Genomic DNA, 14679 nt, shown 5'->3' with positions numbered 1-14679 from the left:
TGTTTTACCATATCTTAATATCTAACAGATAAAATAGGTCCACTTAATTAAAGAATATGGACAAATGAATAAATTTCGTCTTTGTGATGATTTAACTAGATAGGCAATCATGGATTCCTCTTTTAGATTTATGGAGAGCTTAAACATCTCTCTTACTCCTTCAAATGCCTCCTAGTCTTTTTAGCTGGTCCTTTGTCAAAGGCATAGAAAAAGTACAAGCACTTTAAGACAAAAACAAGAACAGTAGCAGTATTTTTCTTTTCTGTTTCTGGCTAGATAGAAGCTAACTGTTACTCTCGATAAGAGTTGTAAAAGACTTAAGGTGTCCTATAGCCTCTACAGAGGCTAGAACTGCTTCTTATTAAAAAAAGTATTTACAACCTAGAAGTACCATAAATGAAAAGTGAAGGTTTATTTAAGGCAATGGTTCTCAACCTCTGGATCATGACACCATTGGAGGTCACATATCAGGTATCCTGTATATCAGATAATTACATTATGATTCATGACAGTAGCAAAATTACAGTTGTGAAGTAGCAATAAAATAATTTTAGGGTTGGGAGGTCACAACAACGTGAGGAACTATATTAAAGGGTAGCAGCATTAGGAAGGTGGAGCACCACATGTTTAAGGAATTCCCAGTGCTAACAGGTGTGTTGTGTGATACTCAATGAACTTGTCACTTCTAACACTGAAGAGGCAACTACATTTGGTGACAGATTTCCACCATCATAGCAATTTTCGACCTTTCAAATCATCTTGCCCATCATTTAATCTGAGAAATATGAGAACTGAAAAACAGGTAAGTTAAACTATGTGTTCTAGTTCATCTACTGAGTCGATGAAAGAGCCAGGCAGAATCAAACTCTCTGTTTCTACTGTGTGGTGGCCTTTCCACTTTGTCACATCAACTTCACTGGTTGGCAGTCAGCAGGAACTCACAAATATTCACAATGAAAAAGTAATTAATGACACTAGTACCTGAGAAATCTTTCCAAGTCTTCCTTGCTACACCTGGACCATGAAACATCACCAAGATTTTGTCCTTTGATCCATTCACCAGACATGATATGAAGACCATCGGCACATGACGGGCTGTCGTTGTCATGATTGATGCCCATGCTGATTTAGAATATAATTGAAAGAAAAATATCCATATTAAACAAGTGGTATTTTTATACCTTTTATTACTACAGTGGTATTCCAGTCAAAACATCCAATGGGAAATTTTGTTTGGAAGAAGTTCAAAAATAAGATTGGATTTGAAGTTACATTTATTTTTTAAATTTTATCCACGTTTAAAATAAATGATGTAATTTGATTAAGAACATTTTCCCAAATATATATTTAAGATGCATGCTTAGATACATATAAGAAACTGAGCTGTATATATTTTTTGCATTGTTTATATGAATAAAAAGTAGCAAATTTTCATTCAACCTCATTGGATTCTTATCTTTGTCTTAAGTAATTTGTTCTTTTAAAACATGAAGTACCTCTTAGCGAAACAAAATCAAACTGAACTACTAACTTCTTGGAATGTTTTCTTCATCTGCTTCACAATTCCATGTTCTCCCACACACCTCAAATAATAAAAATATCTCTTGAAAAATGTCTTGGCCATCATTATCTTTTCTATTGAATCATAAATCTGTTGATTTAAGTGGAGATCCTACTCTGAAAATTTGGCTCATCTCCAAATACAAACTTTAGAACCATCTTCAACAGAACGTAACCGCAGTTTTTCATCTTTAAAACTTTTACTTAGACCTGTCTTCTTTTTCATCTGGTGGTTTGTTATGGTTTAGCTAGGTACTGAATTCCAAATTATCGTCACACCAACACTTGGTCCTCCTACTCCCAAACACACAATCACTGTGGTTGGAGAAAACTCTTGTCCAATGTAATCCCACAATATCTCTCTGAACTGTTATCTCTTTTCCGTTCCTATTGCCACCAAACAGAGATTACAAAACACTTTCACTAGACAATGGAGACAATTAGTGTGACAGACTTCCTGGGTCTTAGCCCAGTAGGTTTTACTGACATTCTCCCTCCATTTACTTCTACTTTACCTCTATGAAATGGACCTATAATAAAAGCTGACTTTAGCATGAATCTGCCTTCTAATCTCCTACTACAGCAATTTCCAGATGACCCAATGGAGACATAGGCCCTTCATCTTTTGCCATTTCATTTATTAAAAAACCTTGAAATTTCTCAACTATGTTTCTTACTTTCTTGTAATTCACTATTATTTAGCACTTCCTATGCTCAATATACATACCATATGAGGCCCTTTCATCTTTTCTGTCTTAAAATAAAATATTTTTATTGTAAACATGACACTAAATACTTTTTATGAGAACCTTGTCTCAAAATAAACAAGCCAACACCAAAACAACAAAAGAAGAAGAGGAAGAGGAGGAGGAAGAAAGGAAGGAAGGAAGGAAAGAAGGAAGGAAGGAAGGAAGGAAGAAGAAAGAAAGAAAGAAAGAAAGAAAGAAAGAAAGAAAGAAAGAAAGAAAGAAAGAAAGAAAACAGTAACAGCAATAACTAATTATTCACAAGACTCTCCACTATAGCTTGGGAACTGAGAGCTTCCATAGTAACTATGTGATCCATAGGACTCACTTCTAAGAACATGAGGACAGTGAACTTCCACAGTATGTGTTCCACAGTTCATATCCCCATGAACATGGGGATAGAGACCTTCCACAGCAACATATACTCCACAGGCCTTCCCTCTAAGAACATGGGGATGGACAGTCAACATTTAAAGTAATTATTGATCCTCAGGCCTCTCCCTAATAATATGTAGACAAGAGTGTCCAGAGTAACTATGTACTCCGCAGGTTTTTCCCTTTAGAATATGGGAACAGGTAGTGTCCATAATAACTATGTGCCCCACAGGTCTGACCCCTAAGAACATGGGGACAGGTAGTGTCCATAATAATTGCATGCCCCACAGATCTTACTCCTAAAATATGAGATGGAAAAGCAGTTTCTACATTGAGAAATTACTGAATAAGCAAACCACAGTGAACATAAAAATCCCTGTCAAAATGAACATAAAATTTAACACCTTGTAAATAACCCTATGTTTTATGAATAATTACATATTTAGCTATTGAAGATTTGTCTACAGTTGGAAGGAATAAAGGAGATGGCAGGTGGTGTACAAGGTTGCAATCAGCCATCACACACTGGGCATTGTGCAGTCCATCCCTTACCCTTCACCTCCGAGTTGTCTTTCTCCAGGCTTTTTTTACCCACACAGAATGAACTTAATATTCAAAGCATCTGCAGATTATTGCTAAAAGACTTTTACTAGCCTCTACCTTGTCTATTTGTATATTACCTTATCTTACCATAGGATTTTGTGAAGACTAATGTTCAAAATTCTCTAAGTTGTATTATACATTTTGTTTGTTTGTTTGTTTTTCGAGACAGGGTTTCTTATGTAGTTTTTGGTGTCTGTCCTGGATCTCACTCTGTAGACCAGGCTGGCCTCAAACTCACAGAGATCTGCCTTGCTCTGCCTCTCGAGTGCTGGAATTAAAGGCGTGAGCCACCACTGCCCAGCTTTTTTTTTTTTTTAATTGTAGCTATTTTCAAAATTCTTGAGCACAAGGACCTTTCAGGATACATAAGTGTCTGGCATCTAGAACTCACGTTCTACACAGCTCAAATAGAATCTCTTCTCCTTAAGAACACAATTCTTATAATGTCCAACAAATTCTCAAACTCAGGATTTGAATGTAATCACTCATGAATAAAGGCTAATATTGAAAAAGCAGACAATAAAGGTTTGTTTAATATATGCAAAGTTTCCAACAATGGCATGATGGTGCAATACTCTATTTCATCTGGCTTTGTTCTCAATACAAAATAAATTTTGTAAATGAAAATTTCCAAGAATATTTATATTGTAGTTTAAAATACAAGTTAGAATTTTCATCAAAGTTGTTCTGGGTGATTATATGTAGCCTTGTTCTAAAACCAAAATAAAAATATACAACATATAATTAAATATTTGAATAAAATTTATTACGATAATAGTTTTGAAAGAAGCGAATGTGGAAGTAAAAAATCTGCAAGAATACAAACTGCATTACTTAGGTACGATTACTTTAGGTATGATAATACTGATTAAAAAATAAAAAATGGCCGGGCGGTGGTGGCGCACGCCTTTAATCCCAGCACTCAGGAGGCAGAGCCAGGCAGATCTCTATGAGTTCGAGGCCAGCCTGGGCTACCAAGTGAGTTCCAGGAGAGGTGCAAAACTACACAGAGAATCCCTGTCTCGAAAAACCAAAAAATAAATAAATAAATAAATAAATAAATAAATAAATAAATAAATAAAATAAAATAAAAAATAAAAAATGTACTATCAAATATAACTGCTCACTTGCAGAACTGGAAATCACTCACTAGTGAATAATGTATCCATTTTTCAATGAATGTCTTTGAATCAGGTCTGTATCAACACATATTAATGGCATGGCTGACATAAAATATAGGAAGAGAAAATGCTTTCAAAGTTTAATGACCATAAGAAAAAGTAAGACATTGTATAGGATGTATAGGAAACAGCTCTGCTGACAGAGAAAGACTGAAGATATGGACGTTAGTAGGACTTTTCTCTATCTTACCCCATTTATAAGAAAAGAGCAAATTGAAAAATAGCAACAAAGTACCTGTGAAAATTAAAGACACTCTCCTACCTACTCCTTGTTGTAAAGACTGTATAGAGCTGTTGAAAATTGTTTATAAAGTGACCCCATAGAGGCTGCTTTATACTGAGGTAGTAAATAAGCCAAGTTTTATTGCATTAGTCTCTTTCGACAAAACATACACAGAGATCCAGGTGATGTGCTGTGTTTGCTTTATTTGTTGAAAGTGTGGGCTTAAGGCTCATCAAAAAAAAAATTATCAGAGCAAAAATTACTATGCTTAGTTATTAAATTTAAACAATTTGGGTGGGTAGAGAGGTGGAGAGGACCTGAGAGGAGTTGTGTGAAGGGGAAACATGATCAAAATATATTTATAAAGACATTTTTAAATAAAACAAGCACGTGTAAAGTTGGTACAATCTCACAGAACAGTCAGGATGCCTGACAGCACCTCTAACTGCTTGCTTCTGATGCAGTCCCTGGAAGTATCACTGCCTCATCTCCCTGGTGAATGCTGACTATAGCATGCTCACTGGGCACCGCTTTAGTTAACAGCCACTGACTGATCATGTGGAATACAATCAGTTCTTCCATCCTGCTGAAGCAGTCTCTAGAGTCATGCACAAATATTGGCATTTTACAAACACAACAATAAAACTTCTTAAGTAATGTATCCATTTGGGAGATTTAACTTCCAAGACTTAACAATTTGTCCATTTCCAAAGGAGTGGTGTGATTTTCCAGTTGAGGAAGAGGGCAGCCTTTTATTCTGATGACCGTTTTCCCTCCGGGAATCTGATAATCACATTAGAACTTAGCTTTAGCCGTGGAAAGAGCTGATGATGGAATCATTATTTATTGATCATTAACATTTCCTGTATGATTCACATCAGAACAGATTATCAAAAAAATTGGGATATGGCTATTTTGAAGCACATCTGGAGTCATCAGGAAACATTGCTAAGTCTTGACTCTACAGCTTTGAAATAAAACAATTGTTAATCTTTATCTGTGCCCATCAGCATATTAGTCACTTGCAATGATATCATTTAACCTTCATAATAGCCCCATAGTGTTCCCATTAGAATAGCTTCCATCTTACAGATGAGGAAGCTCTGAGGTCAAGGCGGGACATGTGACTTAGGTGCATATCCTCTTAGTCCAGTGTTCAACCAGACAGACTTCTGCACCACCCCACTCCAGAGTTTCCCTTGCTGTACCAAACTCCATTTTAGCAGATGATTTGTGCTCTGGGGGTATTTTTTTTCTGCCTCCCCTGTTTTAGAAGAAACACATCTCTCCATATATACACATCTCTGTAACTACATAGTGTACCCTGCATGGAAAACTGTTTCAAAGTAAGACATTAGTAACACCTCTCCTCATGCTGTGCAACTGAACTACATTTTAATAATCTCAGTTTAAATTCATTTTGACAAAAAGCCTTGGGCAAATGAACTCTCTGCTAACATTGTACATGGTTGTCAAGTCAACTGAAAAAATATTTTTATCTTATAAAACTTCTCAACTTGTTTAAAAGTCCCTGCCAGGAAGTTTTTGTGATATCCTGCGGAAAGCTGGAGACTGGTCTGGATCTTGAAGATGGTCCCTTCTGATGTTGGAAGAGTTGGATAACACATGCACTCACTCCCATTTTGGGAGTAATTTGGAAAGGATTTGATTTGTAAACAGTAATATTTTAAAAAGAGAAGAGTTTTTCTCTAACACAGAGGTGGAGGGAGGAGGGAGAGACAAAATAGCCCTGAAGATGTTTTAAAAAGCAATAGGAAAATATATTATTTTTAATCTTCCTAAAATACTATTATATATAATGATATATTATTAGATATTATTGTTATTGATATTATATATTATATTATTTATATAAATATTAAATGGAGTTAAGCCATATAGTGTAATAATGAATTCCCACAAAGCCACAGATTACAGCATACCCGGTTTGAGGCACGGAAACCTCCCTTCCAGTTGCTGGTCAGGGGAATCCAGTAGACTCCAAAATAATAGACTTCCAGGTCAGTTTCTGCTCTGCAAATTGTACTTGGTTGCCTCCCAGATCTTGAAGATAGACCCTGTTGCAGAAGACACCATATACTTGAAGGGACAGAGCAGAAACTGACCTGGACCACTCCTTCACACAGAATAACTCTCATTATTAGAAGGTGTTATTGCAAGTTGTCAAGAGGGAAAAAAAGCAACCAAGAATCATACTCAGCTGTAAGGCCTGATAACCACAACATGACCAGCATGGTAAGGTATCCACAAGAGTGTAATAGTGGCACTTATATCTTAGCAGTAACAAACAGTTGTGTAACTGAACTTAAGGCACACTAAATAGGAGAGAATTCATGCCGGGTTCTGGAAACTTAACCAACTACCCCTTTCAGGAGAGGTCACAGACTCTAGAGAAGAACTTGCTACCATTTTTTTTCTAAACCAACAAAATTCCTAAGAGTATTCTCAGCACTTAGAAACACAGAGATATGCAGCTCTCATGCCTTGTCATAAAAGCTCTTGCAGCAGAGTGTGTCCATTCAGACATACTCAATGTCAAAATACAGAGAAGTGACTTTATGGTGTTTAGACTCAACTGGTATATCTACACCTGATATATCTTAGGTATAGGTATATCCCCTAGACCAAAGGCTCAGGGAACAGCATGGAAGAGAGGTGGGAAGATTGTTGAGAGCCAAGGACCAGAAGACCTGCTGTGAGATAATGTCTTCTAGACTTGACAAGGAAACTGCACCCATGAAATGCCAACAATACCTCAACAATGCCTGAACAAGATCCTCATAAGAGCATCAGTTGAAATGGCAATTTAGATGGAGAAATCTCACACAGCCCATCCCTAGGTGAACAGTTACAGAAATTCAATGACTGCTGAGAGAAAGACAGTTCCCTTCAAAGATGAACCCCCAGATCATCCAATCCCAAACGGTCAGCTTAAACACATACACATAAGTAGCACTAAATAGACTCAGCACAACAGTAATAATTAAAGAACAGGTCATGATCTTGAGAAAGGGCCATGGAAAGAATTGGAGGGGGAAGGGAGGAAATAAGGCAATTACAATTTTCATGTATGAAATTCTCAAAAAAAAAATTTAAAAGGGGATCTTCTTATGAGTGTTAATATGTTTCATGATATAATATTTTCTCTAGAAGCTGTATATTATGCTTAAAATTAAAAAAAGAAGAAATAAGTGATTGTCATGTCTAACTGGAAGTAAATTGGTTTCCATAAAAATGGTACTTGATTCCATTCAATGCATGAATATATCTGATTTGACGTAATTGCACCACTGTGTCCTCATGGAAAAATAGTTATTAGGAATTGTAAGAGATAGTTTTAAATCTTTTATTTTTAGTTTTTAATCACTTAGCTCATTTTAATTTGCAAAAACATCCATGAAACAAGTATTTCCATTAGCATTTCTAAAATATGTGTAAGACAAGGCAACAAATTAGATGTGTGCTAAAATGTTTGCCAGGCATGTCTGCAGGTATGGGTTGTATCTCCAGTCCAAAAGTAAAAAAATAAAAATTAAAAGAAAAAAACAGATAAAAAAGGAAGAGAGAGAGAGAGACAGACAGACAGACAGACAGACACACACACACACATTTCATAAGCCTGCCCTACCAGTGTAACTCACACTTGAGAAGCTCAAACTACACCCTGGTATTGTAGAAGATGGCATCAGAGGTATGATCGAGACCAAGCTATACCATCACTAAGTTTGCTACCAACAGGGGCTGGGGAATTCTTGCTTCCTTAGGACAGGTCCTGAGGTTTTTATCTTAAACATTTCCTTCCCGTCTCCTCTCTGCTGCCACTAGTGCCATCAACAATGACAAGGGCTGATCCTATGCCACCTGTGCACCATCAAGTCCCCAGCCTCCCATGTAAAAATCCTTTCATTTTTCTCAACAAGAAGTGATCCTGAAAACATGATGAATGGAGGGCTTGCAACAGAGTGACAGGGCATGAGATCTGTTAGACTATATATTCCCTGGCCTTACTAACATCAACTGAAAGAAAACATGGATGGATAGGGGTTAAGGAACTTCACTTTAGTGCATTTTCTGGATGATTCTCATTTACTCAAAGTTCTGAGAACTAATGATACACTAGCTAAAACCTACTCTTTATACCATTATTCAAAGCATCTGTCAACTGACTTCAATTTAACTTTGCCTGGAACAGTTAATTCTAGCCTAACATGTGTCATTACTCTCTGGTAAAATGCTTTCCTATGCAAATCTTCACTTCTGTTTCAACTCAGATTTTAACCTTTCATTATCTACAAAGGGACTGTTCAATAAATATAGGATCTTCAGGCCCATATTTCTAGTGACCTTTAACATCTGTGTCCTTAAAATACAGAGTATGTTAGACATAATGAAAACTACCTTTTATTTCGGGTGAGCACTGATGAACATCTGTACACTATTGCTGCCTAGAATGTGTTTAAAGCTGCCATTTAAATAAATGCCATTTAATTTTTTTTTCTTTGAACTAGTCCATTTCTTACCAAGTGGATATCTACTGCTTTATCAGCAGATAGAGAATTGTAGTAGTAACCATTCTACAAAGAGAAGAGAAGCAAAAATACAAAGTTTCTTCTAACTGTGAAACTGTGAGTGAAGGACTGCATGTCTCTAAAAACCTGTCCCTTTTACTCATTCAGTTGAGGAAGGTGGGACATTGGACAAGGTATAAGCAGCAGAGGGAGACACATGACACACTTGCTGTAGAAAATTCTAGGCAACACAACACAGTAACAGTAAATTGACCTGTACTCATCACGAATTTCAGCACAATAAGGTCTATTAAGTCTAAAAAACTAATTTTGAATCTTTTTAGGACCAATAGATTCCTAGAGGTTGACATTTTATCTGCCACTATCATCAGTTATTATGTCAGGTAAAGGTCCTGCTTTAAAAATCTTAAGAGATGACAGTTTCCTGAGTCTTAATTTCCTTGTTTATTCAAAAAGTTTGGCATATATTCAATGTACATAGTAGTTGGTTTCATAAAGACAGTTTCCTTCCAGTATATCATGTGATCTGACCATATTCATCGCCAACCCTCTCCTAACCTTACTCTACTCTTTTCTTCCTGCCAAACTCCTCCCTCTGTCTCTCTTATGACTTCATCTCATAAAACATGCAGTACATGATTTTGAATCACATATGAGAGAAAATGTAATAATCATCTTTTCTTAGTGGGGCTTGTTTCTCTTAATCCACAACACCCTTTCATTCTGCTTTATGGCTCTGTCTTGTTCTATTACAACTCTATCTGCTTAAACTATAGTTTTTGATTCATTAATTTGCTAACAGATTAGTAAATAATAACAACATCAGACACTGAAGTAAAGATAAAAATCTATTGATGAACAAGGCTTTCTTAAAGATTATTTTTTCTTGGTAAGACTTGACCACATTTCTACTGCTAACGTGAGCAGCAAACTTCAAAGCTTACATTCACAATTCAGTCTGGTGCCAATCTATGCCATGTCTACTACAATAAACTTTCTGAAAACACACGAAGAGATTTTTATGTAATTTTAACCCAAACACAAAATTACTATGCCCAATTGACTGAAGGAAACCTTAGGTCCAACGATAACAGCTAACTTAATGTAGAAGTCGAGAAGAATATGACTCAAATTCAATGGCTTATGATCAAGTCCCTACTCCAATAAATGGCATTTTTATAACTTTGAGGGGGTAAATAAAATTTTTGATGACTTTTTTTGCTATAATATGGGAGTGCAACAGCACTCAGTCACAAGATTACTCCTCTGAGTACTTAAAAATGTGGAAGTGCTGTTTATTAATGGTCATTGGAATTAATGACACTGGTAGAATTACAGCTTTCAGGCCCGGTGCCCAGCAGCCCATGGCCAACACAAAATAAACGGAATGGCATGTTTGTGGGTTCTTCATCTCATGATGCTTTATCAATGGCTTTTTGAAAATTTTCCTTCTAGGTTTTGTGTGTATATATTATGGTTTCTGGTGTTTGGTTTCCAAGGGATTTCTGTGGTTATGAACACGTGTCTCCACGTCTATACGTGCTCCTTGCACTTTTTCTGTGGCTCTTTTTCTTCTGTTCTTGCTTGTCGTGTATCATTTTGTTCATTTTTGTTTTATCTTATCTTTTTTATTTTACTGTTTTTTAATTTTATTATTATTTAGACCCATGTTAGCTTTTTAATGAGAAAGAAAAGGAATGAATTTGAATGAGAGGGGAGATGTGGAGGAGTTGGGGGAAGGGAAACCATCATCAGAATTTATTGTATGGGAAAAAATCTATTTGCAATAAAATAGAAAAGAAAAAAGAACTATGGCTGTACTCATCCTCCTGTGTAATGCACTAAATGAGCCAGTCTGTGGAAGGTGCTCAGATGTGACAAATAATGCCCAGGATCAAGTTCGTGCTAACTGCATGTTAATGACATGTCTCCTTTCATTGTTTGCCTAAACCATGCAGATTAATTAGTCCATGCTGATAGCCCCAGAAAGACTCTGTTATTCTGAAATATTTCCACTTGTCTGGTGTGATTTTTGTTGAATGTTGTTGAAAACACACGTTGCTTTGTAGTTTCACAGGTATCGCAATATTTATTTGGAAATGTGCACTGTTTTGATGCCCTGTCTTGATGAAGACTGAAACAGCAAAATGGGGTTTCATTCAAAGTGTTAGGAATGGTTACAGATGGCAAAATCTGCTCTGCATTATTTCCCTCTACTTCTTACACTGAGTTCTCCAAAGTTTTAAAGAATGTGGACTCCAAAGAAAATAATCAAAGACATACATGGATTCCAATAACTCACATTATTAATCTATGTGCCGAATATACAATGTGGTGATGACTTTTACTTACTTGTGACCCATTTCATGAGCAATTGTAAATGCAAGGTTCAGGCCATTGTCTTCAGCAATAATACACTTTCTCTCTTCACTACACATTCCATTCAAGTAAGCTATACCTAAAAGACATCAACATTATTAATCACATGTCAATTTTAAACTGAAAAAAAAAAATCAACACGTCACATGGATAAGAACAGAGAAAATCTAGTCACTTTAATCACTTTTATATTTCGTGTCCTGTATTCTTAGAACATCATATTTTCCTCAAATATTAGAATTGTTATTTGTTTATACTCCTTATTTTTTTGTCTGTATGTGGCACAGATGTGGGCATGCGTATGCATGTGCACCTGAGTATAGTGCACAGAGGATAATGTCAGATGTCTTTTTCCATTGCCTCCTACCTTCATTTTTTGAGTTAGAATCTCTCACCAAACCTGAGGCTCATTGGTTGAGCTAGGCTGCATGGTTAATGAGCTCCAAGGATCTATGTATTTCCATATCCTTAGTCAGCATGGACGTTACAAATGCACACTGCCTCTCCTAGCTTTTTACATGTGTGCATGGGATCCGAACTCAGATCTTCATGTATTCACAAACAGAACTTAACTGAGCCTTCTTCCCATGCTCCTCTTTATGTTTGGTATTTTTCTAGCCTTCACAAACTGCCCAAGATTTCAAATGTCATATTGAGATCTGTGTTCACACTGAGCTCCTTATTTTCCATCCTAGCTTTAAATGGAATAACTCAGTTGTGTGATAATTGCTGGGGGATATTTTTTTTAAAGTGGATGCAGCTTGTTATCTTAAGGGAACAGCTTTCTGAAATTCTTGCACACTGAAGGATAAGGAGGCATTGCTGTCTGATGCAGGGGTGGGTCCTGGACAAATGAGAGGCAGTGTCTCTGAAAGAGAACAAAAGGCTGAAAAAAAATCCATTGAAGAAATATGCAAGCGAGTTAATTAAGAAGCAGGGAGGGCCACCTAATATAAGTGAGAGTACAAAAAAATGGATTCAGTTGAAGTTGGACAGCATGTACTGGAGCAGCACTAATATGTCCAGCTGAGGGACAGGCGACCTAGTAACTGATGCACTCAGGATTCATTTGGGCTTTTGTTCTGTTGATCAGTTGTGGAGAAAGAATACAGAACATGTTTTGGCTGTAAACTGAGGGTGAAAGAATGGAAAGATGGGTAGGACTCTGTGTGAGCAAAGAAGCAAGACGAGGAGCCTGAAGATGTGAAGAACAGGATACAGTAGTGGGAAAAATGGATTCATCCATAAAGAAAGGTGGGGTTGTAGAGATAGCTCAGTGGTTAGCAGTATTCATTGCTCTTGCAGAGGACTGAGAAGGTAGCGGTAGCTCCTGCTCACAGAGAAGACACCCTGTATTGGACTCTGCAGGCACTGGTGCTCACCTGCTCATACCCTCCCTTTATAAATTTGATTAATCCTTGCAACTTCTCATAGACTCAGCTGTGGTTTAACAATTGAAAATGACCTTCTGCTCCTACTCTACTGATGTGTAAAGTCAGAAAGGTCAACTAGCACTTGGTAAGTTTGAAATTCATTGACCCTAATTTGGCAGATCAAGGGTGTGCCTTTGCCTTGAACGTTGCAGAGAATGCTTGTTACTATTTAAAGGAATTGTATTACTTTGTTTCAAAGGCCACACTTCTGTGTTCTCTTCAAGAGCCCATATGTTCCCTATTATAATGAGGTCTGGGGGTTAGGAGAGGAAGGATTTATCACAGTTGTTATTAAAGATAGATGCAATACAGACCCATTTCAAAGCACCGTTAATGTACAGAATCCTTGAAATGTAAAGCAAACAAAAATAGCCTTCTTGTTTCCCATCTAAACAAAGTAAGTTATGTACCAGGATGCAGGAGAATCTTCTGGGAAAAAAAAGGTAACTATGCTAAGATATTCCTAAGGAAGTCCATGGGAGACTTCTGAAGTGTTGTAAGATGCATTTACCAAAGACTCTGGATGAAATTAGAGCTCGTATCTGACCAGAGAGATAAACACAAATAGAACTAAGTGTTCCTCCTCCAGAATTATTGCTTTTATGACCAGCTGGACCACCTTGAATTTGACGTCCTGGCTTTCCTAGCACAAGGTTTCAGGAGAGCTTTAGGTAAGTTATTTACCCCATAGCTTGTGTCTATATGTTATTTACCCATGAGAGATATATTTCTTGAAGTTTATTGTAGTCAAAATTGTTATCTGTAATGAGCATGAGAATCCAGATATGTTGAGTATACTTTTAGAAATGTGAGTCACACAAACACCCATTTTAAAATAGGGACACTAAGATATGTACAAGTACGTAAGATATCAGAAATAGGAAAATTAAAAAAAAAAAAGGATTCACTAAAGAGGAGAAAAACCAACAGGCAGGCATAAGAAGGAAGCCAGCTGCTGGTATCACCAAGGAGGTGAGAAGTAGAAAACATCAGGAAAGGGCAGATATCACCAGGGCAAACAAGTGAACATGGGGAGGGCAGAGAGATGCTCATGAGAGTAGATGGTTCTAGAAATGTGTGTTCTGGCAGCCTATCTCTACAACAATTGATTTCAAATGTCCTGAATATGGACTGTGCTTAAAAGGATTCAATAAGTGAAATTCCCTGAAGCCAAGATTAATAAATTGTGGTATCCTTCAAGTATTAAGTAAAAAGATAACCTTGAAGAATGAAAATATATGTCTCACACTAGATAAAAAAAAAAAGCCCGAGAGAGTAGGATAATAGTGCCCAGATACTGAAAATCCATGCACATGATTTCATCAACCTTTAACATTATTATAAAAAGTAATCTGTCCTACTAATTGGCTTAGTGCTAGGTTACTTACCAAACAAACAAACAAACAAATCCAGGCAGCATTCTAGGGATGTAAAAGCACAATTATACAAGTTATGAATGTGATATCAATGTCATCATAAGATGTCGGTAGCTGTCTCAGAGAAGCAGCAGGTGGCAATTGAAGTTCAAGGTGTCAGTCCACCAGGAGGAAACGCCCTGATGGGTGAATCTCAGATAGACAAGGCCATGGGACCACAGACTCCAGAATGTCTTTTTCTTCTGCCGTGCCT

At 36.8% G+C, this 14679-nt stretch overlaps 1 protein-coding gene across 1 annotated transcript in view; it reads right to left on the bottom strand.

Annotated features, from left to right (window-relative positions):
• Positions 1-14679, bottom strand: part of Adamts19 (ADAM metallopeptidase with thrombospondin type 1 motif 19) — a 201261-nt gene that overhangs the window by 97793 nt on the left and 88789 nt on the right. The window contains exons 8-9 of the mRNA XM_059246204.1: positions 11591-11696; positions 982-1122 (exon numbers count right to left, since the gene is read on the bottom strand). Coding sequence (XP_059102187.1) covers positions 982-1122; positions 11591-11696 — 247 coding nt within the window. The remainder of the gene's footprint in view (positions 1-981; positions 1123-11590; positions 11697-14679) is intronic.

This window comes from Peromyscus eremicus, chromosome 19, assembly GCF_949786415.1.
Source record: "Peromyscus eremicus chromosome 19, PerEre_H2_v1, whole genome shotgun sequence".
Classification (NCBI taxonomy): Eukaryota; Metazoa; Chordata; class Mammalia; order Rodentia; family Cricetidae; genus Peromyscus; species Peromyscus eremicus.
This window is presented reverse-complemented; position numbering and strand designations above follow the sequence as displayed.